Genomic DNA, 26,133 nt, shown 5'->3' on the forward strand with positions numbered 1-26,133 from the left:
CTGAGTTGAAAAAGCAAAATGCACACATACGTGCACACAATCAACATAGTACAGAACAGTAGTAGCAGCTTACTTTTTGCAAGCTCTTCAACAGCAGCCTCCTTTGAGATGTCACCATGAAACCAGGGGTATATCTCGTTTGGATCTACATTATCATCCTGCATTGCAAAAGTAATTTTTAAAAAATAGATAAAGGTTACACTTCAATGACTATGAAAAGCAATGCTGATGTTACTCCGGTAACAGAATCATATGCTTAGAAGCAAAGGGATTCGATGTATCTACTTCAAAGCAAAAGAGAGGAAAACACAGGAAGAAAAAGAGAGAGTTTCAGCAGCACAGCCATGCCATCCCTACTCACCAGTTCCTCCAAGAGCTCCTTGAAGACGAGCCCACTTTCTTGAGTGCGATGCAGGGTGCACCACAGCCAGCCATCACCCATGTCATTGTGAACCACAAAGATGTCCCCTTTCTGGAAGCTGTACCACAAACATTGCAGTTAGGGAAAGGACACCCTTAACAGGTCGGCCTCGTTATAATCACGGTGATCGACGGATGAGTCACCAAGTGGTAGCCGAACTTTTGAAATGTTGGAAATTACACTAATAGTGAAGGATAAGGAACAAATAGTTGAACGCCAAAAAACAAAATCAGATCACAGATGAACACAGTCAACACGTCACTGACCTGAGTTCGTCTGTGTCAGCCATCTTCACATATGGCAGCACTGCTATGGCCCGCTTCTTGTCATTGACAGGCTATTGGATGCATAAATAAAAACAAATGTAAAAAATAATTACAAGGCCTGTAAAGTGAAAGAATAGGCTGGACAACCCGAAATAGTTTAATGCTGTTTCTTTAGCTATGCTGCTCAGTTTAATGCACATTTAAAAGCTCTTACTACAAGTCAACGTTACCCCTTGCAATCTTTTTAGCATTTCATGACCAATACAGCATCCTCTTCCATGTTATTTTTGATGACACCAACATATTTATGATCCTCTTTCTTTAAGAACAGATTTAAAGAAAATGACTGAACTCAAAACACCATAAAGCAGTAGAAGAAGTGCATCATGATAAAGAATTATCACAGCTAACCGTAGGCTCTTAAAAGGGCATAGGGTTGTGATAGACAGCCATATCTCTGTACCAGCATTCTATTCCTTTCTCTGCCCTTGTTCTGTGTAGGGTACCTAACCAGACGAATTAGTGGTTAATGTCCTTTCATTACGTTCCTCATATTCTCTCTCTCTCACCATCAAAGGAGCTGAAATAGTACACAACATCAATAGCCATCAGGTGCAACATAGATGTGCATGTCATACACATGTGCAATCTTGGGGACACAACAACCTGAAGCAATCCTGTCTCACTAAAGGATCTCTCAGGCTTTACACTGACAAAGCTTGGAACTGCTGTCAATAATAAATGCATGAAATTGATAGCTTAAGCACTTGAGACACAATAATCGAACATATTTGTAGAGGAGAAGATGTACTTTTGCAAGAAAAAAAAAGACTATTAGTATGATAGTGTAAAAAAGACAAGCTAATGCAAAATATGGAAGGGGTTGAAAAGAGTGAGATCAAATAATTTCGGATGAATAAAACGAGTATGACCCCTCCATGTAGTCACAGCCTTTATACCTTTCAGTTTTTGAACAGCAGTGAATAAACAATGCAGAAGCATTAGCAAGAAAAAGAAGTTCAATTAATTAACTGCTTGCCTCAGGCGGAGAAACTGGCTGAATAAGGCGTTCCTTCTTGAGCAGGTCTGACCAGCCAGTGTAGTAGCCAATGAGGTCAGACAGCGAGTCAAACTGACGGCCACCAATGTAGTAGTCGCCGCAAACAGCAGTGATCCTGGGTCAATGCAAAGCAGGCTCATCAAGATCATCTAGCCCTGTCACTGGTGTAGCAATACATCATAAGAAAGATGTCTGTCATATCTACAGAGGCCAATACTATATCAAGCTGGCAGCACATCTCATCAGTTGTTGACTAATAAAGAACTTAAAGAAATTACCAAGTATTACGATACTCCCTCAAGCGAAACTTTGGTGCAGTTCTATTCATCTTTCCCAGGTTGCTGGATAACATAAATCCCCAACAGCATGAAATGTGCGTGTTTCTGCACAGGTAATATACTCTTAAAATTATCGAACACTGCAATCGCTGAATGTTGCTCTATCCATTTTGAACGTTATACAGTAAGAGTGAGAAGCAAAAGATGGACACAATGTGCAAACGCATATTAACACCAGTAGTTTGTCTTTTTATTGAAAGGTTTCAATGGACATGCCAGCTTCAATGAGATATGTTCCCCCAAGATGCACGGAAGGTGGCACCTGGTGGCATCTGAAGAAACCAAAATGCCATGCCACGTGACTGCGTTCTGAACTCTGACTGGCGAACAAGCACGCGATGCGGCACACAGGGCATTTTTCCTCACTTGTTCATCTTTTGCTGAACTCATTTCACTCAGTTAGAGAGGGACAACAAGGGACAAGGCACGCTGACACTCAACGCAGGAGCGCGCGCCTAAGAGCTGTGCTCTACAAGGAGTTTGAACTGTCAGTAGCTCTGAATTACAGATAAAGTAAAAGAGAGTAGAAAACGACAGTTGTGCACATTTAATCATACTGTTGGCTCAAACAAAGCTGTTTTATTAGATGGGTCTTACTGGAACCCGGACGAAAGAAAGTCATGTCCTTCAAAGAAGAACTATGGATGTTTTGAAGTGGCGTATGAAGCGAACCTGAAGTGGTTGATGCCAGTGTGACCAAGGTAGGAGAGCACGTATGAGCCTGGCTTGCGGTCACTCTCTCGAACCAGGTAACGACCCAGACCGCCGGCAGCTTGTAGACGCTGCTCAGCGGTATGACGGTCCAATCGTCCATGGTACCACCTGGATGACGGTGTTATCAGGCACAATGAGTGGCTGGCAATGTAGCCAATTACATTTTTACAGGGGCAGCATTACCCATGTTTGTTACAGCACATAAAGGAAAACAACAGCATACCAGACGTGTTACATGCCACAGCTAGGCTCAATATACTAAACATAATGCCTCTGCAAAATTTTCAATTATAAGACGCCACGCAAAACATTTGGTAGAACTCTGGTGAGTTGCAAAAAAGCACAACCTTATGCTTTCTTGCCGTGCTTTCGCGTTTGTCGTGCCGAGGCAATCGCATCGGTGCAATACTTTTTCTCTTTCTACAGGAAACTGAGTTACGTTGTAATAACAGTTTTCAAAGGTTTAAAAAGCACTGACAGTCGTGGGAGAAGTTAAGAAATCAACTACGCAATAGATGAGAAAAGGCAAGCTATAACAAGTCGATCATTACGAACGATCGCTCGGGTCTCAGTTGTCTGCAGCTTCTTCTCGTGATGGGCTGAAACTAGGAAAGTTTTGCTAGAGTACACGCGATCAAACACATGTATTGTCGCGGTGATTAACCGCTGTGTACATCAGCGGTATCACTGCGTTCAAGGACTCGCTAAAAGACTACAATCGGCGCTCAACTCCAGCAGCGACATGTGCAAGTTCAGAGGCTAAAACAATTTGCTTACTGAGATTGCGGAGGCGCTGTCAGAGAGATGTTCGAATCGTCTTCAATTAGATCGCCGTCACCGGCGAATGGGTCATATTCCTCGTGAAAGCAGCCTTCCCGGTCGTCATCCTGGCTGACGGCATTACCGTGGAAGTGCTTTCGATGGTGCCGCGGGTCGAAGTCGTGCTCTGCCATCTTATGGCACGACGCGGCTGCTTGCACGGGAACGGTTCACATCTTGTTTACAGCATCGGCGTCCCAGACGGCCCTTCGGGCCGTGTTCGGCGCGCTGTCTTCCGCGATGGCCTTGGTATCTTCTAGTCCTTCAATGTGCCTGAATTACGCGATACCGTGAAATCCGCGCCCCCAATCACGCACAATAGCGCAGCACGGCAATGAGCATCACAACTTAAACAAGTGTAATCGAAATCCTACTGACAGACTGCATGAGTAACGCTAGTAACGCAGTGCACCGCTTTTTATGAGATATCGCGAGAGTTGTCAGATTGGTTGATTTACAATATTATTGCTCCTCTTATTGATAATTAAGAAGTATGAGTTATACAATATTCACCTCGTACTGCTTAAAAATACTCTGCGTCAACGCCTACTACCATGAAAGAAGTAGCGCAGCAAGCGCCACTTAGACGAACAGTTGCAGCTCTAGCGGTGAATCTGTTCGCAAAGTTTTTGGTCCTGAGAAATGTTTCACCACAAGTTTTTAAAGACTATCATGGCGGCGCTCTTGAAGGATCCCATGCGGGTGGCCCGGCGAAACTTTTTAACGGCAGCGGTTGTTCGGCCAGACTGTGGCATCTCCAACGGAATAAAGGCTGCTGCGGGAACAACCAGAACAGCTCCATGCGCGTGGTTATCGCAGTGCAGCCACCACTCGCACTCTGTGACCTCGGCGACGCCTGAAGCACATCGGAGAGCCTTCAGCTGCGTATTACCTGTTGCTGGCTCCTCAACTTCCAGAAGATTATTACAAAGACTAGGCGTCTTCGGGAGCAACTGGAGACACTACAGTAGTGCGTCAGCGATTTGTCGCCTTGGTACCTGGCGACAGTTTAAGGGCGATGCCGCTGCCGGGAGACCATGGCTCGCACCGTCTACCAGCAAGTTCCAGACTTTTGGGGGAACTGTCACGAACAGTGCGAGGTTTTACTGTGATCAGCAGAAGCCCGACGAACTTCCAGAAGACGATCCGCCTAAGGACGAGGGCAGTGTTATTCATTATCCTAATCAAGGCGTCGGCGCAGTTGCCGCGTTAACTGTGCCGGACATTTGGCCTCAAGTTCCAGTGATAGCTGTCAGTAGAAACCCCGTCTTTCCAAGGTTTATAAAAATGGTGGAGGTAAGCTCATTGACATGAAATTTATACACCAGCACGCTGCAATGCTGAGATGCTGCGCAAAGTACGGTCGTTGACTGCTTAACTCGGTGCTTTGAAGTACTGCGGCTTCGTTTTCATGTGCCACCACATGCGAAAGTAATTTATGGCAACCGCCAGTTACAAACTAAATTTTTTTTCCGCAGCTGTCGTCATCACCGTTTCAGGTCGTTGTAGAGATTTATTACATTAGTAACAACAAGAACAAAAAAAGCAGCAACTATGCCACCAGGCGATGTGCGCTTGCAGTTTAGGAATAGATGGGAGTATGCACATATGTGTGCACTACGTCACTACGTACAGCTTCCATGTTCAAGGTTGAAGGTATGCTATCTGAAAGCTCGGAAGGACACGGCATAGTACACATGGCCGTGCTGTGATAACGAGTTGCAGTTATTTTGGGGGGCTGCGTATAGGCCTTACCACCCACTTAACTCCTGTGAACAATTTTCCATGACAAGAAGATGAAATGCACCAAGATGTGCAAAACAGCAGTAACAAAATTTTATCAAATGCTAACCTCTCTTGCCAATTGTAATTGGTGCCCAGTTTGAATTCATTTCGTGTTGTGACTGACGTAGCATTTTCACATGAGAGATGAAAATAGTTTGCATGTGTGCTGCGACTTTTCACGAAAATTTAATATTTACATTGTGCAGTGATGCGGTGGCCTGAGCAATACTGTACGGTTATGCAATATCCTTCGTTTATTGCATCGTCTTGTAATTCAACAATGCAGGTTTCTAACCCGGCACTTGTCGACTTGATAAGACGAAAAGTTCGCCTCAACCAACCGTATGCTGGCGTATTTCTTAAACGGGATGAAAGGTGAGCCCTCACAGCTTTGCATAGCCTAAAGTGAGTTGCTGTCGTGCGAGACACAAAAAATTAATGTGCGAGTCCTTTAGATATTTTGTGTATTGCACAAATACAAAGCAAGGAGCTATATGAGGTTTTCAGCTAATTGCAAGAAAAATTTAAACGTCTTTATATAGAAATATGAATTCATAAGGTTGTTTGCTAAGTAAATTTGAAATAGCAGCCACATTGCATGCCCTGAAACTTGTCATTTGTGCCTGTCATGTGCCAAGTTTCCAGAAAGGGAGAATGAAAAAAAAAAAGACTAGTACCATATTTCACTAAAAATTAGAGGTTTTAAAATTAAATATTTGAAAAAATATAGTGAATAGCATTGCAACTACTCAAAAATTCAAGTACCCTTCAAACAGTTTATAAATATCTATGTTGTGACCACTTATGAGTAATGAATATGTGGTGAATACTGATAATAGTCTATGAATATGAATTCAACTGTGCAAAACGTGTTATTTATTAATACGTGTGTAAATACATGATGTTTCCTGTTGTGGCCTGCTGTAAAGGGGGCGAGACTGTCGTGAAGTGTTGCTCGCTTTTTGTCTAACACTTTGAATCAACACCCCCGTATTGGTGAGGAATTATTATTACCATTATTATTGGATTTGATTCCTGCAGGCATAGTATAACATAAAACACAAGGACACACGTAGTGCAGCAGGCTATTTTGCTCAGGTAGCCAAACTTTACTGGCTGTAGTACGATAAATGTAACTCTCTCTGAAAAGATTTATGTGTGCAAATAATTTAATGTTCCTGATTGCTCGATTTGTACTTGAATTGCTGAAGTCATGAATACTAGGATGTGAACATGACTTTATATTAATTTTAAAAATGGCTGTCCAGTATCCGATGACTATTGAAAAGATATTCAATATTCAATTCACATGTGGCACTATTTACACACCACTACTACCAATTTAACACCTCCTTTTTGATGTAGCGTCTTTAAAATTGCAGACCTGGCAGTAGAAGGAAGACTCACGTGACTGAGTAGTATAACGAGTGCAACTAAAGCTTTTCTGATTAACGTATTGACAGATTGCTGCTGTTGCTATTGATTTGGCATCTTAGTAATTTTGGAACAGATATAGCCACTTGTCAGAGTGCAGACATTGGAATAGCATTCCACTTGCCATCGAAGACTGTCTTTCAGTCTATGCAATATAAAATTTATTGCACATAACAGAAATAATACATAGTTGGTCACATACAGAAAGGCTCGATTACCATTGGCTGATCGTCCTGCATAAGTAAATTGAGTAAAAGTGCAAAGGAAAGTGAAGGAAAGCATACATTATAAGCACATTCAAATACAACAATTTCATAACGTTCTCAGGTAGATGTAATAAATTGTGGTTTTAGAACAGAAAATTAATCGGGTTTCTTTTGCTCGGAAGTCATGCATTTCATATGCCTGTTTCAACTATATCAGAATAGTAATGACGAGAAAAAGCATTTATTCTTCGGCTGTGCCATTTGTGCTAAATGCATATATTTTTAATTAATTGAAAACCTATTTTCTTTCATCTCCTCTCATTGCAGTAACGAATCTGAAGTGGTAGACAAGCTGGATGACCTGTACAGTGTGGGAACATTTGTCCAGATTCATGAACTGCAGGACCTTGGAGAGAAGCTGCGTATGATTGTCATGGCCCACAGAAGGTACAGGCCTGATAGAAAATTTACGATGGCAGCCTACAAATTTGTCATTGTTTTCTCTAGTTCACAGCACAATAAATGAAAGCACTTCGTAGTATGATTCACTTTTGAATGCACTTTTCACGTACATTTTGGCTTTACTTCAAGTGCACTTTATCATGTTGAGGATTGTATGAGGTGCTGCTGTGGTTCGCGAAAGGTAGCTGGCAGTATCTGACAAATAAAAACAAAAAGTATTGGTGTAAATGTTGTCTCAGTTTAACCCTTCGCATTCTGTTTTTTTTTAGGGTCAAGATTATTCGCCAGCTTGTTGAAGGTGAGCATTCCGCTGTTGTGTTGCAGCATGGTTGCTGATGCAAAGTCAACGTTTAATTTGACCTCTGCATGACCTGTAGTTATTTCAACTGAAGTTTACTTAAGGTTTGAAGAAAGTCCATTAAAAGCACCGGTACATTTCAGGACTTTTGGACACAGTTAAATTAAACTTAAAATCAGCCTGCATTTAATTATTGAAGGAAGTGTGTACCTGGAAGTTTTCACATAACATCATTCTGTGGTGTATTGGCAGGCACCTTGGCTTTCTACTGGATACTGTTGCACTAAATTTTACATAATGTAGAAGACAACACATTTCCTTTTCTTGAACATAGAGTGCATTTTATTTTATTTTTTTATATGAATAGCATTTATCTGGTTAGCACGACTGGTTTGGGATGAAATCTGCGACTAGTTTGGAGTAAAATTTCAGCTGCAGTCTAGTAAGCGTCCTGTGTGCACCTTTCTTCACCCCTGTCTTATCACTGGTGAAATGCATTCAAGTAAAACCAACTTCCAGCTTTAGCGTTAAAATGCTTGGCGCGTTTTTGCAACACTGGTGGGGTGTCATCAAGTCGCCGTTATGCTATTCGCGTCGCAGTGGTCATTTTCTGCTGTACTTACTTTTTCTCTCCGTTGTTTGACAGAAGGGGAAGAGGCAAAAAAATCAAACAGAAGAAGGAGACGTCCAAATGCAAATGGTCGCGCTACCAATGCAGTTCCCTCAAGCGAAGTGATCGAGGATTCTGCACCGGAAGGGGGACAGGCGCCTCCGCCCACTGTGTCTGTCCCCATGGGGCCCGTTCTGATGGCAGAAGTTGAAAATGTACCTCATGAAAAGTTTGTCATCACAGAAGAAATGAAAGTAAGTAAACTGGCTATTCTTTCCTTTTGAATCAATAAATTCATTGGGGGCACACTGATGGCCACTTGTTCAATAAGGTAGGGAGAAGAGATGGTACAGTCAGGGGTAAGCAATATGAAAGGGAACACCAAATACATGATTAAGCATACGTGACATATTGGTTTGCAAGAGGTACCCTTCCGCTCGAACACTTTGCGTTATGAACGCCTTTGTGCTTGCCAATTGTCTCTTGAGCGTACTATGACCTCTTGAACGTAAGAACACAATAGCAGTGTTCCCTTTCATGTTGCACACAACTGCACATCACACCATCAAGGGTATGTATATTAAAGTACCAAACTGCAGGAACAAATTCTCACTGTGCTTCTACATTAATGTCACCACTGTAGGTTTGGAGTTTGTGCGATGGCGAGCTGAGGCATGATGCTCAGCTTGTCATCGCTGTGTTATGCATATGTGGACATACCTGTGTGTTGCATAGAAGTCCATGTGCTCACTTATTGCTGACAGTCATGATGTCTTGATGCGTAACATGTTCCCCATTTAATTTGTCTTCATTCAATGGTAGGCAGTGACACAGGAGATAGTCAAGACCATTCGTGACATCATTGCGTTGAATCCCTTGTACCGAGAATCCATACAGCAAATGATCCAGGCTGGGCAGCGTGTAGTGGACAACCCTGTCTATCTCTCTGACCTTGGTAAGCCTGTCCACGTGCGTATGCTTGAAAACGCATACTTAGAGCCTTCAAGCTTTCGGCTTAGAGTCTTTAGAGTGCAGTGCCTCTTTGTTTGGTTTTTATATCTAATGCAACAGAGCCACTTTGGTACACACGAAACTTCATGGCTTAATTATCTTTCATCTCCTAGTCTGATGTTAAAAACGTGCCAGAATGTTTTGTGTGGCTTTTGCCATTTTTACTTAAATTCTTAATTCTTATACAAGGGTGTCTCAGCTGCCCTTTCCTTTCAGTGCAGTTTAAGTACACTGTGGGGGGGGGGGGGGTGCTTTTGACGTCCCTAGAGTGTAGTTGGCATTCAGTTGAACGTACTTGACACATTTCTTCACCATTTTAGGTGCAGCATTGACCGGTGCTGAATCTCACGAGCTTCAACAAATCCTCGAAGAGACCGATGTAAGCATGTGGAACAATTATTCTGCTCATTGTGTTTCTGTAGGATGAAACAAGAATTCCGATATGCATAGGCGTGCGCACGAGGCACCTCTCCCCTAGTCACCTAGGAGAGGGCCACAAAGTCTGCCCCGTACGCTTTCTCAGGTGTATCCATGTAGGTCTTTGACGATAATGGCGGCCGAAGGCCCCTAATGTTGCATTTTAAGAGCTGTTCACTTCCCATCTTTACTTCAGGAAAGCCAGGGACCAAATGCTGGCCTGAGTGAGAAGCACGTCATCGCTTCATTTTAATTTTTTTTCATCCATTGTGAAACATGTCCTTTGGACTCAACCAATAGGGTGGGGGGAGGGGGGCATTGCGATGAAACTCCCCCCCCCCCTCTAGTGGGGACTCGTGCGCACGCCTATGTCGATATGTCACCTATAATCCTGAGTACCTTAATCCATTTTATGTATCAGTGCAGTCAACTGCAGCACTTTTTATTATTATTATTATTATTATTATTATATTATTATTATTATTATTATTATTATTATTGTTGTTGCTGTTGTTGTTGTTGTTGTTGTTGTTGTTGTTGTTGTTGTTGTAGCTGTTGTTATTGTGACAAGCTGGGTAGTCTGCTTTTGTCAACATTGCCCTTTTTTTTTTCATTTTTGTCTCTTCCCAGATATCAAAGCGTCTCCTGTTGGCTCTCTCCCTCCTGAAAAAAGAGTATGAACTTAGCAAACTGCAACAGAAAATTGGCAAGGAGGTAATATGCCTTTATCGTTTGTATGCTTGCATAAGGAACGCTTATACATTTTATACGCCCACTTCTCACGGCAGAATTTGTTTAAATTTTTATTTACATACCAGTTTTCCTTGGTCAGTGTTGCTACAAGCCAAGGTACAGTACTCACCGATTGAATTGCAGCAATTTAGGGCTTAGTAATGCACATACTTTCATTTCTACTGTATTCAGTTCGGGTTGTATGGGCGTAATTTTGGCTCGAACGCTTAGATCAGAGCCAACATTATCTTTAGAGGCCAGATTTATAGCGATATGACATAGTTATCTCGAGAAATTGTGCTTACCATTCGGAATACTGAAAATTTTGATGTTGTGTTTGACTTGACGTCGTTCATTTAGAACACAACCTAGTCACCAATGGCCAGGTTCTAGTATGCACAGAGCTCAAGCTTGAGATATAATGCAAAGTTTCATTATCGCCTACTGCTGCCTACCCAAATTGCTGTTTGCGATGTTCAAGATGTAGTTCTTTGAACCAAAAGCAGTTCAGCTCTCTGTTGCTTAGCTCTACAATCCAAACTCTGGCAGTTATATTGTGTGTACTCTATCATTTTGGTGTTTTCAATTTACTTTCAGTTCTCTGACTTCAGAAATTGTGGAGGAAAATTCAGTAGCTTTATATTATTTTGTGTGACAGCAGATACAGGTAACGTGGTTGTTGTTCATGTTTATGATAATAATAATGATAAAATGTTGTTCTTTTGCAAAGGATCCAATAGGGGAATGAGCCTTTCATAAACTTGCATGCCAAATTGAGCCTGCCATACAATATGAATCAAATCTGCTATTACCTTTTACACAGTTACTTGGTTCCTTGACCTGAAAGGAATCGCAGTTGTATGCAAACAACATCAGTTACATAATGGAAGTTTGAAACTAGGCACATTGGACCGTGCTGTGTTCTGTGGTGGCAGGTTGAGGAAAAAGTGAAGACCCAGCATCGGAGGTACATGCTGCAAGAGCAACTCAAGGCAATAAAGAAGGAACTGGGCCTTGAAAAGGATGACAAGGACGCCATCGAGGAGAAGTTCAAGCAGAGACTGCAGGTAAAATTGTGATACAATTGAACGAGCGAATAGAGGTACCAAACCCTGTTTTTACTATAACCAAGTTGCAGGGTTGCAACACCTCCATCATCACTTTATCATGGTGCGCACAAGAGCACTTGCAATGTACATCATACAAAGTATAGTGTGCCATATTAATGTTGCTGTGAAATACAGTGTGATGATGCCAATAGAAATCTAGTGAGAATGTTTATTGGCTTATGCAAACATATGGAGCAAGTTTTAAATTGGGAACATGGCCAATCATGTACTATATAATAAACTGAAGATTCTGGTACTATTTTTTTTGACTGCTGAATATTTAACCTGCTAACAGTTTGATGGCACATGTGTGAACACATGTAGTATTGAAGGAGCCAATGGTGCAGCCAGGAATTTTTTCACCATCACGTAGTGGTATAGTTGCAATAACTTGAAAAGTGTGAACAAAGAAGGCATTGCTAGTTGCGTAAATGAAATTGCTGACAACGAAAATTAAGCCTTTTTAATTTGTTATTTATTACGATTGTCTAAAAAATAAAAATGTTAAAGGGATTATGAAACTCTTCCAAGTAGTATAGCTGTCCTCACACATTTAACATCTTTACTTGTGAGCACATTACGTATCTGAGATAGAGACAACACACTATATTGATTTTTGCCCCGTATTTTTTCTGAGCCTTGTAATGTGTGCATTGTTTCCTGCATGAAACAGGATCTGGTTGTCCCGAAACAAGTCATGGAAGTGATCGACGAAGAATTAAATAAGCTCTCATTTCTCGACAACCATTCGTCGGAGTTCAGGTGTGCAATCTGCCTGTTATTTGTGCTCACGAAATTTATTGACTCAAATTATTTTTTTCAAAAATGCACATTTCCTGCTTGTTTATCACTTTTTTGACATTGAGGTAGTAGCCTGTTGACTGTTCTGTCGTTGGTCAGTTAAAAAAATCAGTTAAGCTAATTAGAAGTTTCTAACTTAGAATGTTGGATATTCTTGAAGTGGCTCATGATGACCTTGGAAATGAGGGGTAAAGGAATAAATACAAAGAAAAAAATTGTGGTGGTATTTTTCATTTCTTTCTTCATAATCCTTCCTTCTTTTCATTCATATTTGAGTTATTCTTTGTCATTCTGAAACATACATAATGTTCTTTGCTATGAATTACAATGCCACACTGTATAGGAGATTATGAATTACAACCACACCATGCTTTAATGGCCAGAGATATTATAAAACAATTTTCTTACCAATTTCAGTATATGAAGCACATACGCATGTATTGTAAATACTGAATGTAACGAAGTTATTTTTTTTTTTTGTTGGATATGACTTCTTCATTCTTCTGCAGTGTTCACCAACTGCACTTCTTTTTTTTTCTGGCGTGGCATCAGCATCGGAACATGCTTATTTCTTCTTTTTCTCCAGTGTCACGCGTAATTACCTTGACTGGCTTACAAGCCTGCCTTGGGGCAAGACAAGTGAGGAAAACTTGGACTTGGCCAGAGCCAAAGAGGTGCTTGAGGAAGACCACTACGGCATGGAAGATGTCAAGAAGCGCATACTGGTCAGTTGCGGCACCTGTGTATATTGCACCTGTGTAAATGCCATCTGGATACGTTCGGGCTGCAGGCACTCTGGTTAGGCATCTGGCTGGAAAGAAAAATTGAGTACCAGTCGCATGCAAATACTCGCAATACTTGCAAATACTCGCAATTTTAAGTAGCTGCTAACTTGGTGTTCGCTTTTTGGCTCAACTTGCAATTTAATCTTATGCGTTTGTCATGTCATTTGACAATGTCGAGAATTAAGGCGCCCAGAGAATGAAAGTTCCGTTCATATTCCGATGTCTTAGAGTAACGTACGTACTAAAACCACTAGGATGCAGTATTGTGATGTGAACTTGAGATATAAGGTGTTTTTGTTGAAGAAAGCACTGTAGGCGAGAAAATACTTTATATTGTGCATAGGACTTTTGCAGGTGGGCACGTATTGTAATGGAGAGGCGAACTGCAAAAACCACTTTTAAGAAAAGTAGCTTGCGTTCCTTAAAGGGATACTGAACAAAAATGTGAAAGTGCTACGAAAACACTTGCATTCGACTCGGACGACACGACTGTTCCTATCAACAGCGTTTATTTCACGTAATTTCGAGCAGTTGGCCGTATTTTTAGTGGATTGTGAGAGCGCGGCGGCTGCACGCCAGTGCGCTTGTCGACGGCCGTGACGTCGAATGCTCCAGCAAGAGGGAGGCAACCGGCACGCTCTCTCCTGCCCTGCCACTTCCCTTTCTCCACCTCTCCTCTCAAGAACACCTTACCGACCGTGAGAACACGTTTTGAGAGAGACGCGTGGCAGCGGGTGGCGGCTTGCGATGTCGATTGGTAAACGATTTTGCAGCGAGCACGGTTGGCGAGTCAGTATCCGCCGAGTTTCGCGTCACTTCCTCTCTAGTTCGCGGCGCGGCCGCTAGACGCGCCAATTTGCGAAAAATGCATTAAATTCATTATTTTCTGCTAGTCTGGCTGAAATGAAGGTTGTTTCAACAAATTTCAGCACCCAATCTTTCAATTGGGCCATTTAACTCGGCGGCGAAAATTTTGTTCAGTATCCCTTTAACTACTTGCTGCGCGCTTATGGTGTGAGAACATTTAGCCTTCTTATGGATCTCAAAAAGCTTGTGAGCAGGTGTGTACTATGAAGCATACCCTATCAAAAATATTTCGGAATTCACAATGCTCATCATTTCTTCCCTCCGTCTGACCATAAGTCACTCTTGTCCCTCTGACGCTGGTATGTCATTTGCCTGTATAAATTTGTTGTGCTTTACAGGAATTTATTGCTGTGAGTCAACTGAAGGGAACAACTCAGGGAAAGATCCTCTGCTTTTATGGTCCTCCTGGTGTTGGAAAGACGAGTATTGCCCGGTCTATAGCTCGAGCCCTCAACAGGGAGGTAAGCATACTGCTCTGTGGATGTTACGAGCCTCTCTCAAATTCATGCGATTTAAAATTCGTCTCATTAGAATTGAGAACTGGGCAAGTTGGTATTGATTTTTGTTAAGTGAACAGCGCACAAAAATAAGACTAAAGATGTGTTGCGTCCACTCTTTCTCAGCCCTCTTTAGTCCTCACTTTTTATATCTGTTTACTTTAGGGGTGTGCGAATAGTGAAATTTCATCTCGAATCGAATAAGGCCGAATAGGGGCCAAAATATCGAATATTGAATAGTATATTTGCACGAAATGTGTACCGCCAGATACGGCAAGACAAAGGAAAAATCAGGGACGCTACGGCTTGCTGACAGCTTCATTACGCACTTGTTCAGGAGTGGCTTTTGTTTCAGCTTTTATGGGTGCGGAAGCATGTTGATAGAAGAGTCGCCATTCCAGTCAGCAGCGCCACTCCTAACAGAGGGAGTACGGTAGCTAGTTTTCTTTTCCTATGGTCACGCAATACGGCTCATCCGACAACGGTAATATGGTGCTTCATTGCCATGGGTGCTCCGGTCCCAAAAGTCTTTGGGCGCCCCTTCTCAGCAGCGTTTTAACTGCACGCCGGAACGATGGGAGTTTCTGAACTAGTGGTGCGGTACAGCAGTGGCGACTGCCCAGCGTGAACAAATTTTTACATGGAAAGCCAATCTCTGATGGTTTCGCAGGCCAAAGTCAGTTCGTTTTACGGCGCTTGCAGCATATGTGGCCAAACTACGCAAGAAGTCTGTGCCTCCGTTGCGGGAGCAATGTTGTGAAGGACTTGGCAGTTTTCTCATGTGTTTTTCTACGTGCGAAAATGACATAATCTCCTTTAAGATCAAATGCGCTCACTTTTGAACCAGGATGTCAGTGAAAGTTTAACGAACGGCGACGTTGGTGCTAGTTTTAGCCACCCCACTCTAAGCAAGTTGCACCATTGGCCTTTGTCGCGTTTTAGATATTCATCCTGTCGAATTATTCGAAACTTCAAATACTACCTATTCGAAAGTCGAATCGAATTATTCGATTAGAAACTATTCGATTCGAATTCGAAACTCGAATATTCGCACACCCCTAGTTTACTTATATCTGCCATGAAACTCCGTCTCCTTCTCTCAGTGTCAACTATTTTTACCATGAAGTTTACTTGTTTGCATCCTGCTTGACCAGTTCCACTTAATTTAAATTTTTATCGGTCTTCTAACTACACCAAAATTCTTTTTGTTTTACTCTCTGTGTTTCACTCTGAAGAACTCTACAGAATAATCAAATACAGAGAACGTAATCCTAGTTCAACATCAGTGGTGGTTTTAGAATAGTATCTGTTAGGACAAAGTACAAGATTTCCGAATGGTGGACTGGCATAAACCTGCATTTGTTTTTTAATGTTTAATGTTTATCTTTTACTTTGTTATGCATTCATGGAAAACGACACTTGTGCTTTGCCTCATTATTTTGAGATTATTTTCAACTATTAAAGGGACTGACAACCAATTTTTCGGGCACCTATTTTTTATAGCGCAACGGAAAGCTAACTGCTCAGAATGTCTAGCCACGGAATGGTAACGTGGAAAATGCCGGGAAACATTTTAATCAGAATTTTTCTCTGTGCGGCGAATATGAAGTCTTAAACACACTTGACTACACATGCTGCAAACAGTCAGTGCGAGAGCGGTTTGTGTTCGAGCGCGGTGGTTTACTGCGCATGCGTGCACTCCGCGCGCATGCGCCACAGCACGACATGGGCCACTGGTGGCCGCGAAGGCAGCACCGCTTCTCACCGTGCTACTCCTTTTACCTTACCTCGTAGGCAGCACAGAACAGAGCGGGGATAGATAATAATATACATATTCTAACTTTGAGGACCAATTATGGTGCACATGACAGCATCAGACTACATGGCTACGTACAGCAATGTGACCGACTTCATAATCCAGCTTCAAGGCTCTTCCGCTAGGCTGCGCAACATACCGGTTTTTGTTACTTTTAAGCACGAATTAAAAATATAAATCCTACTCACAACGCGAAAAGGATGCTGGAATATGTCACTATATTTCATGGTCTTTTCATTTCTACCAGGATCTAATCACACGTTCTGCCCAGTTGTCGGTCCCTTTAAGAGTGAATTTCTGTGGTTTACGCTTAAAAATTTGTCATCTCTTGTAAAAATTCTTTAGTGGATTTTCATGTTCACCTGGTCGCTATTTTATTTGTGCTCATAAGTGGCAAAGAAGGAAAGTCTTTGCTCGGAGCCAGTGTTTTAACGAAGGGGAATTTTCTTCAGAACCTTGGGGCTTCACACTGAAATGTCTTTTCTTGATCCACTTCTGTTTTGTTCACCTTCATCTTTCCATGGGTCCTAAGTTTTATTTTGATGAGTCATACTATTACATGCTATTTTCTTTTAGGCTAGAGTGTACCTCTATGTTACCTTTTTATTTAATTAAATTTTTTAATTATCTTTTCTCACAGTACTTCCGATTTAGTGTTGGAGGTATGACTGACGTTGCAGAGATCAAGGGGCACCGGTATGTTTAATATTTCACTATACCTTGAGACTTCTGAAGACTTTCTTTAAAGTAGTATGTGTGTGAAATTACAAGTTACTATTCCTTATCAGGATTTTTGTACAGCTGTGTTCTGCTAGTTATTGTAGCTTGAAGGGGAGACGCTACTCGAAAAAAAAATGTCTTTATTCTGTAGCCTAGGGCAGTGAAGCTTTTGCTGTTTACTTAGCTTTTTATACTGATTTCAAATATATGTAATCAGTTTTACAGTAAGTTGTGTGGTTTTCGTTCTGTATCATGACTATGTGTAAAATGTAGCTCTTTTTAGACCCCCTTTTTCTGCCACTAAACTTTTCTGTTTATGAGCCATGAATGGTTCATATTCCTCTACATCAACTGTAAAATAAATGTCACTCGAAGGCATTTGTTTACATCGTTTAGCCTTAATCTTACTCATGCTTTGTCTTCATTATGAAGCCGTACCTACGTTGGAGCCATGCCCGGAAAGCTAATCCAGTGCTTGAAAAAGACAAAAACAGAAAATCCTTTGGTACTGATAGATGAGGTATGTTCTGTTCCAAGATGTAGACTTTCCCCTTAAAACTTGCCTCCTTTATGTTAAACTATTTTTACGTTAAAACTTCTTTTTTCATAGGTTGATAAAATTGGAAGAGGCTATCAAGGAGACCCATCATCTGCTCTCCTAGAAGTTCTTGATCCCGAACAAAATTCGAACTTCCTGGATCACTACCTCGATGTCAATGTAGATCTCTCAAAGGTGATTCAAGTGCAGCATATTCACTTGTTTTATGCCTCTTCACTATTTTTATTAAATAAGTTATTAAGCTTTAATTTGGAAGCCTTCCATTGTGAATCATGCATGCAACCATTATAATGAACCATGCTGTACACATGGGCTATTACGTATTATAAAGCTCTCTTTAATATTTAAACAGGGATTATATTGCCCACTCTTTGACTTTCATTAGTATGCATGTATGTGCATGGTGTGTGTCCTAAGCAAGTCGTACTCTGTTTCACTCTAATATAGTGCATTTGACTTAGTTGCTGAAAAATGAGAGCAGTGTTTGAAAGCAGTAGAAAATATACAAGCGCATGGTCACTTGTGTGTTTTTTGTGAGAATTCACCTTGCCCATTCCTTTATTTTGTGCAGATTTTGTTTATCTGCACTGCAAATGTCACAGACACGATACCAGAACCACTCAAGGATCGAATGGAGATGATTGAGCTCTCCGGCTACGTTGCCGAAGAAAAGATGGCCATTGCCGAGGTGTGTGCTTTACTAAACCACCAAAACTTGCCACAGCAGCACCTGACGCATTGGAAGTAGGGACAGATAGGTCACCATAGTATAAAGCCACATTGAGACAGCTATAGCTGTTGGGATCTAATATCTGGGTGAATGGTTGGCAGCTCTTTGTTAAGTGACAGTGTCCACCGAAACTGAGCCCTTAGCCCGCTGGTGTGTTTTTGCAAAAGCCATGCCTTTTTAAACCTCATAACATGTACATTAGCTTTATAAAAGGAAGTGCACGTATTATTCACTTATCTGTGCAATGTAACAAGTGTTTGATGTCATAACTGTCGTTTCACAATGCAGACAAGCCATTTACATTTTTTTTCGAAGACTAAGAAGATGCCAGATTTCATAAGCAAGTGGCGGACCAGTGGAATGACTGTGCGTTGCTGTCTAGACCCACATATACTATTACATGCTCTGCCTGTGCACTCACTGCCATTGCCATCTCTAACGGCTGATGGCAGCACTGCTATCTTAAGAGAGGCCAGTTTCCAGACTGGCACGTGGCACAGTGCAGTGTTTCCAATTTTTTTTACACTCCTGGGACACTTTAAAATGTACATCAAATAATAAACTGTCATGGTGGTGTCATGCTTTGACTTCCATAAGTTGGAGTGACTGCAGGATGGAAGTTCTTATACTTCTCACAAGCCACACTGATTTCCGGTCAGCATCATTCTTTTTTTTTATTTATTGCTTGAGAGAACTTTACAGATGTGAAAATGATCACGTGTTACTGTGCAGCGTTACCTGATTCCACAAGCAAGGGCACTTTGCGGCATCTCTGAGAATCAAGTGGACGTGAAGCCCGAGTCCTTGCAGCGGCTGATCAAATACTACTGCCGAGAAAGTGGTGTGAGAAACTTGCAAAAACATATTGAAAAGGTTAGTTGTTTTGTTTTGTTCTACATTAGTATACATTCGTGGGTAGACTGCTTGTTAAAGAAATCATCCTTTTTTCATTTTAACAATAGTCACGGCCTTTTTGTTGTATAACAAGGCAAAATCTAACCCCTTACTGACTGCAATCCGATCAGTGAAACAGTGCCTTGTTCGTGACCCTTTCTTTGACTACTGCTTTGGTGCAGATCCTCCGCAAGGCTGCTTTCAAAATAGTCAGTAAAGAATGTGAAGTTGTGGAAGTTCAGCCAGAAAACCTCAATGACTTTGTTGGGAAACCATTATTTACTCACGATCGAATGTATGAGGAGACTCCACCCGGTGTTGTGATGGGTCTTGCATGGACGGCAATGGGTGAGTTGGCACAACATTTCCTTGCATATTTTATGTTCACGAAGTGTGGAGCTTCCTTGTTAAGGAGTTGTTAGGCTGTTTGTCTTTATACATGTGGCTGGAGTATCTGCTTACGAACTGGGATCACTAAAAGCATTAAAGAAAATTCGGGCTGCATGAAAGCACTTTCTTGCTTAGGTCTATTTAACCCTGTCGAAACATTTGTCCTCGTAGTTTGGCTTAGCAATGCTGTGTTCAACCATAGCTGGTTTGTGGTGATGATGGTATTGTTGTTGTTTTATATGCAATGGATGATTAGTGTACTTTCGGGGATCTGAATTGCCCTCTAAAGCCTTCCTTCAGGCTTTCCTATGCTGTCTTATGAGTTTTTGGTTCCAGGTACCTTGTAGCATTTCTCTGCATTTATAGGCATCAGCAGGTGTTCTATAGGCTTACTATTACGGCAGTAGAACTTAAAGTTGGATGAGCTGGTTACTCTTCGTGGTGAAACTTCAGCATGCACAAAAAACAAAGACGCAGTGTAGGGGACAGACGAGCGCTTAGAGTTGAGAGTTCTTGACACTGTGTTCTTGTGTTTTGTGCGTGCTGAAATTTCACAGTGATCATATTGTTATGGGCATATACTGTAGTAATGACACAGTTGCACCCTTTCCTGTTTGCGCTTGCGCACTGGTTCTCTCAGCATGTTTGACGTTTGTTTTTCTAGGAGGCTCCACGTTATACATAGAGACGGCCGTCCCACGGCCGCTGGAATCTAGTGGGGACAAGAAGCAGGAAGGCTCACTGCAGCTGACAGGCCACCTCGGTGACGTGATGAAGGAGAGTGCCAACATCGCCTACACCTTTGCCAAGGCCTTCCTGTTGCAACAGGATCCAAAGAACGATTTCCTCCAGAAAGCTCACGTCCACCTGCATGTGCCTGAGGTGGGGTACTAGATATGCTTTATCTCATTCTAATGACAGTATAGTGGGCAGTGTGCTTTGCACCCACGGAAAAAAACGAAGAGACCGACAAGCTCGGACATCATGGCTGTGACATCAACTTGTGAGAACAGAAGTCCCAAAACAAACAAACATTTATTAGCCGAGTGACTAAACTGATATCACAGTCATGATGTCCAAGCTTGTCAGGCTCTTTGTCTTTTTCTGTGGGTGCAAAGCACATTGCCCACTACAGCAGTAAGCATGGACAAGGCTCAAAATTTTAAGAGCCAGAGCACACTCGCTTTGAAAAGTATCAGGTGTTTCATTCAGGTATTACACTAGTGAAAGTGAATTTATACCTGGCATGTTATTATCATCCACAGGCATTGCAGTAGCTACTAAGTACTTAGAAACGTGTGCTGCTTGAAGGGCAGCATGCACAGTGAGTCTGAAAAGTAACGATCTTACTGTTTGTGTGTCTGTTTGGTGGAAGGGGGATGGGCACACTCACGATACAGAAGGGACCTCCCTGTCACAACAGACCACACAGAGCAAGAATAAGGGCTTGAACAGAAAGTCTAGTCACTGTGAAGATTTAGAAAATGGCCTGCTTGATTTTAAGAAACTTAAGCTGGTGATATTTTATTTTTATGTAAGCCCAAAGTTGTGCTTTGCTCTGTTTTCTTTTTATATGTCGGTATGCAATGCATTTGCATGTATACTGAAGGCAGCTTACAATATCTTGTTTTTCTAACCTGTTCATAAATTGAATAATGAAGATCTCATTAGAGCACTGAAATTGAGGAACCATTGTTAAAATATTACAACTTCGAGTAAGCCACAGCTTCAACTTCATGTCTTGAATGAAGTGACTTGTGGCTTGTGTGTTTTGTGGATAAAACTTAAACAGCTAGTACATGTGTTCCTTAACCCCTTAAGTGCCGATTAAATTATGAAAAACTGTTCGAAAATTGCCAAATTTTTTTATGACGCTAAATGCTTCAGTAACATGTTAAAAACAGAAAAATACTTGCGAAAACATTTTACGACAGATAAAAACACTTTATTCGGCATATTTTGCACCATCATGCAATACCCAGGCCCGTAGCCAGGAGTTTTTTCGGAGGGGGGGCACTTGCTGAAGGCCTTGAAAAACACCTATTTTCGTTATTTATTTTCGGTAAACCAACCCCCTCCATCAGAATTTCAAGGGGGGGGGTGCCTGGGCCCCTAGCCCTTCCCCAGGCTGCGGGCCTGGTAATACTCCATACCTGGGGCATTTGATGTGTTTTCTGAAAGAAATTTCTGCAACTGTAGAATGTAAGGGTTCCATTTGACTTCCTGTGGACAAAATGTACTATTCCTCGATGAACTACAAGCTAGATGAGGCTACCATCCTTGTGCTAGCATTCAAAGCATGGCACTGCGCCATGTTCGTTTATATAGCGCGGGAGATGCAAGGCACGCACTGCGCTGTTTAGTGTGCATACTCTCATTCAATGAAAGTGCCAATTACGGAGCCCGTGCTGCCATCTATGTTTTAAATAAGAAAACGCCATTTGACAAGCTGGGCTCGTCAAAGCCTCTTGAAACGTTGCTGAAGAGCCATGACGAGCAGAGCTCGTCATAAGCAAAAAAGTGACAATTTCGTCATAAGCAGTTAAGGAGTTAAAAGGTTGAGAGAATCAAGTGGGCTGTATATTTCTTTGGGCAAATAAATCGGATTCATGCTGTGCCAAAACAGGGCAAAAGTTGTGAGTTCTGAAAAGGCAAACTCAGCACTTTGTCTCTGCCTTCTATTCAGTCTTTAAGGCTGTTCTGGCTCCAAGTATCTGATGTTTTTAACGTTACAACACTGTGATGTTTTTAATGTTACAACACTGTGTGCCTATTTCAACACAACAGGGTGCAGTGCCCAAAGATGGTCCCAGTGCGGGCATCACTATGGTAACTGCAATGCTCTCGCTAGCCTTGAATAGGCCTGTGAGGCCAGGTGTGGCTATGACCGGAGAGGTGTCGCTCACAGGGAAGGTACTCCCAGTAGGAGGTATCAAGGAGAAGACGATAGCGGTAAGTTGCTTTGTGCTTCCTTGGTAACTATATTTTATGGATATGTGCTTTGATACATGCAGATAGTGTGTCCACCTCCAGCATTGCGTGCATGATGTAATATACACTGCTGCACTGACAGCCAAAGCAGTAAACAACTTTTTGTGTATGCACTTGTGTGTTCGTTGTGCCCATTACTGCTTGTGCTGCCAGTGGCTGTGTGGCATCAAATCTGTCCTGCATGGGCATTGCTACCATGGCTGTGACATCAGTGTGTCCATGTTTGCATGCACCTACCACAGTGGTCTAGTGGTTATGGTACTCGACTGCTGACCCAAAGGTCACAGGATCGAATCTCACCCATCGCGGCTGTATTTTTGATGGAGGTGAAAAGGCTTGAGGCCCGTATACTTAGATTTAGGTGCATATTAAAGAACCCCAGGTGGTTGAAATTTCCAGAGCCCTCCACTGCGGCGTCCCTCATAATCACATTGTGGCTTTGGGACGTTAAATTCCAAAAATGATATATAATATAGCTTGCAAAATTAGCTAAGAACCACCTTGATTTTCTCAAGTAACAAAAATGTCTTCACAATACAAAAATAACAGTGTAGTTGCTGGAAGGCAATATGAGAGTCTGGCGTGAGTTAATCCTTCTTTTTGATCTGTAGCCAACAATGATGTATTGTGAATAGGGGTGTGCGAATATTTGAAATTTCGAATATTTTTCGAATAGTGTTTGCTATTCGATTCGATTCGCACTCGAAATTTACTATTCGAACTATTCGAACTTCCCAAAAACAAATACAGTCAACGTCCGATTGAAAGTGACCTCTTCAGATTTTTTAATATGCTTCACCCCATCACACCCCGCTATTGCGGCAAAGCTGCCTTTCAAGCTCCGTTACGGTCGAACTTTGTCAAGAGACAGTCAACGTCCGATTCGAAGTGGTCCCTAGATTTTCAATATGCTTCATCTCATCACACCCCGGTATTGCGGCAAAGCTGCCTTTCAAGCTCCGTTACGGTCGAACTTTGCCAAGACGCAGTCAACGTCCGATTGGAAGTTAATTTTTAGTATGCTTCACCTCATTACACCCCGGTATTGCGGCAAAGCTGCCTTTCAAGCTCCGGTACGGTCGAACTTTGTCAAGACACAGTCAACGTCCGATTGGAAATGGTCCTATTTTCAATATGCTTCACCTTATCACACTCGGTATTGCGGCAAAGCTGCCTTTCAAGCTCCGTTACGGTCGAACTTTGCCAAGACAGTCAATGTCAGATTGGAAGTAGTCCCTAGATTTTCAATATGCTTCACCTCATCACACCCCCGTATTGCGGCAAAGCTGCCTTTCAAGCTCCGTTACGGTCGAACTTTGCCAAGACAGTCAATGTCAGATTGGAAGTAGTCCCTAGATTTTCAATATGCTTCATCTCATCACACCCTCGTATTGCGGCAAAGCTGCCTTTCAAGCTCCACTGCGGTCGCAAATGTAATAACTTGAGAAAACGCTGGTTCCAACATGGAGAAGAAAGATGTGGCAGAGGTGGGGGCTCAATTAATGCTGTTTTGGACCTGAAATTTGGGCAGGAAGTCCGAAAAATCGGACGCCGAAGCTTTTCAGCGTACAAAATTTTAGATGCCCTTTTATATCGACATCTACGAGGCAGATTTGGAACTCTGGACTTGAAGGGAGCACACCCCTGTCCGCCACATTAGTTGGGCTTCCACAGAGGTTGAAAGAGGAGGAGAGGCTGAGAAAATGGCATCTTTGCCTATCACGTGTAAAGTGTTGTCGGCAACACTTTGGTTGCACCAAATCATGCACATAAATACAATTCGGCCTCTACATTGCTTCATTCTTGATAAGACAACTACGAAACACCACCCCGGCAGTGCTTCATCAACCTAGCGAAAAGAAACACTTTCATGTTGCTATCTCATAAGAATATGCTTAGGAATCTTCTCTAACTTTTTTTCTGCAATTTCACTTCGAAGTATTCGAAAAATATTCTAGAAATATTCTAGAAATATTCGAAAAATATTCTATTCGATTCGCACTCAGACTTCAATATTCGAATTCGCTTCGCACCCAGAATTTTGCTATTTGCATAGCTCTAATTGTGAACATATATTATGGCAACATTTGACGTGTCATGGCAACATTTGGCGTGTCATGGCACACTTAAGCAAACCTTGAAATAAAAGTTTTGTTGGGCAAAGGTATCAGTGAGAGTGAAACAAAGACTGAAGTAAACATACACTGCCTATATTTCAGTTTATACCTTGCTTCGATTTTTTATTTTTTCCTGCATCTGCTCATCATGAAGCATATGATCACTTTCATTCACTCTTGGTCAGACAGATGCACGAAGAATGCCGCTCAACTATGGTATGACTCGTGACGTTAGCTGGAAGCTTCTATAAAATCTTTCAATATAGTTATTTCTTCCTATTCGATAGCCTTGCCAATAATTTTGCAGGTGTTTTTCTTTCTCTCCTGTTACAGTTGTTCTTACCACATTGCAAAGCTGACATATCAGCTGCATTTTTCTCTTTATTTCACATCTCATGGATGTTTTCTGTGTCTAAATTCAATTCATGAAGGGTTCATGAGAAATTTCTCTATTTATTTGGAAAATTTGAATATTTGGTAGAGAGAGATAGAAATATGCTGCATTGTGATTTCTTATGAAGTCAAGAATCATACTAAAGTTTCGTTCTATTTGCGCATTACCTAACCAAGCACTAGCAACATTTGCTTAATCTCACCATCACCATGACCAGAACATTGGTAAGCCAAATAGGATGCAAGGATGAAGCATTGTTGAAGACGCACCTACTTGCGGTGACGTTAAGCAACCTTGCGACATTTTCTTAGGTATATTTAATTTCTTGCCCATAAAAACAAGGTCATATATATTGCATTAAAATTTTTTTTTAAATATTCAGCCTGACAAATTTTGAAAACATTTATTGCCCCAAAAGAGCAGAAATATTGAATATAGTACCAATATCAAGAAAATTGCACCGCACCAACATGATTGATTGGTCATTCTCTTTTGTGCCAAAAAGCTTTCTTGACAAAAGGGAAAAATACCTAGGAAATGGCGTTCACTTTTGCTTCTTTTTTGTTGCTGTTTGCAAAGGCCAAGAGAGTCGGAGTGACGTGCCTCATACTTCCCGAGGAGAACAAGAAAGATTACGCTGAACTGCAGAGTTACATCACGGAAGGCCTGGAAGTCCACTTCGTTGACCACTATTCCAAAGTGTTTGATTTTGTATTTAAAGGCTGAGAAGTTTATTAGATGTGTATATGTAGTTTGTTGAAGTCATCTTTCCATAAGCACGGCATGAAAATAGCGCATTACGTACAAGTTTGCTCTACGCACATTTCGGTCATAGATTAACAAGCTGTTCAGGGCCTGTTACCAAATAAATCGGCTTACTTCATTTTAGG

At 41.7% G+C, this 26,133-nt stretch overlaps 2 protein-coding genes across 3 annotated transcripts in view; one reads left to right on the forward strand and one right to left on the reverse strand.

Annotated features, from left to right (window-relative positions):
• The window catches only part of LOC119388010 (ras GTPase-activating protein 1), a 30,127-nt gene extending 26,127 nt beyond the window's left edge, over positions 1–4,000 (reverse strand). Inside the window, exons 1-6 of one of the 2 annotated variants that reach the window (XM_037655614.2) lie at positions 3,577–4,000; positions 2,758–2,907; positions 1,727–1,862; positions 688–758; positions 362–479; positions 74–158 (exon numbers count right to left, since the gene is read on the reverse strand). In XM_037655614.2, coding sequence (XP_037511542.1) covers positions 74–158; positions 362–479; positions 688–758; positions 1,727–1,862; positions 2,758–2,907; positions 3,577–3,752 — 736 coding nt within the window. In that variant the 5' untranslated portion in view covers positions 3,753–4,000. The remainder of the gene's footprint in view (positions 1–73; positions 159–361; positions 480–687; positions 759–1,726; positions 1,863–2,757; positions 2,908–3,576) is intronic. The other variant, XM_037655615.2, reaches the window with a different exon arrangement.
• Positions 4,001–4,254: 254 nt separating this feature from the next.
• Positions 4,255–26,131, forward strand: LOC119388011 (lon protease homolog, mitochondrial). The gene is made up of 21 exons (XM_037655617.2): positions 4,255–4,914; positions 5,690–5,778; positions 7,371–7,490; positions 7,775–7,803; positions 8,450–8,667; positions 9,236–9,368; positions 9,745–9,803; positions 10,472–10,555; positions 11,509–11,640; positions 12,356–12,444; positions 13,070–13,208; positions 14,474–14,596; positions 17,089–17,144; positions 17,601–17,688; positions 17,779–17,901; positions 18,299–18,415; positions 19,190–19,330; positions 19,534–19,699; positions 20,406–20,623; positions 22,529–22,693; positions 25,823–26,131. The coding sequence occupies exons 1-21, from the start codon at positions 4,261–4,263 to the stop codon at positions 25,967–25,969; spliced, it is 3,090 nt and encodes a 1,029-aa protein (XP_037511545.1). The 5' UTR covers positions 4,255–4,260; the 3' UTR covers positions 25,970–26,131.
• Positions 26,132–26,133: the final 2 nt, after the last annotated feature.

The sequence above is a fragment of the Rhipicephalus sanguineus genome, chromosome 3 (genome assembly GCF_013339695.2).
Source record: "Rhipicephalus sanguineus isolate Rsan-2018 chromosome 3, BIME_Rsan_1.4, whole genome shotgun sequence".
NCBI classification, from domain to species: Eukaryota; Metazoa; Arthropoda; class Arachnida; order Ixodida; family Ixodidae; genus Rhipicephalus; species Rhipicephalus sanguineus.

Coding starts and splice junctions, on each gene's coding strand:
- LOC119388011 (XM_037655617.2), top strand. CDS start 4,261: ATGTTTCACCACAAGTTTTTAAAGACTATCATGGCGGCGCTCTTGAAG. Junction 7,491..7,774: donor ATTGTCATGGCCCACAGAAG/GTACAGGCCTGA, acceptor GTTTTTTTTTAG/GGTCAAGATTATTCGCCAGC. Junction 22,694..25,822: donor TCAAGGAGAAGACGATAGCG/GTAAGTTGCTTT, acceptor CTGTTTGCAAAG/GCCAAGAGAGTCGGAGTGAC.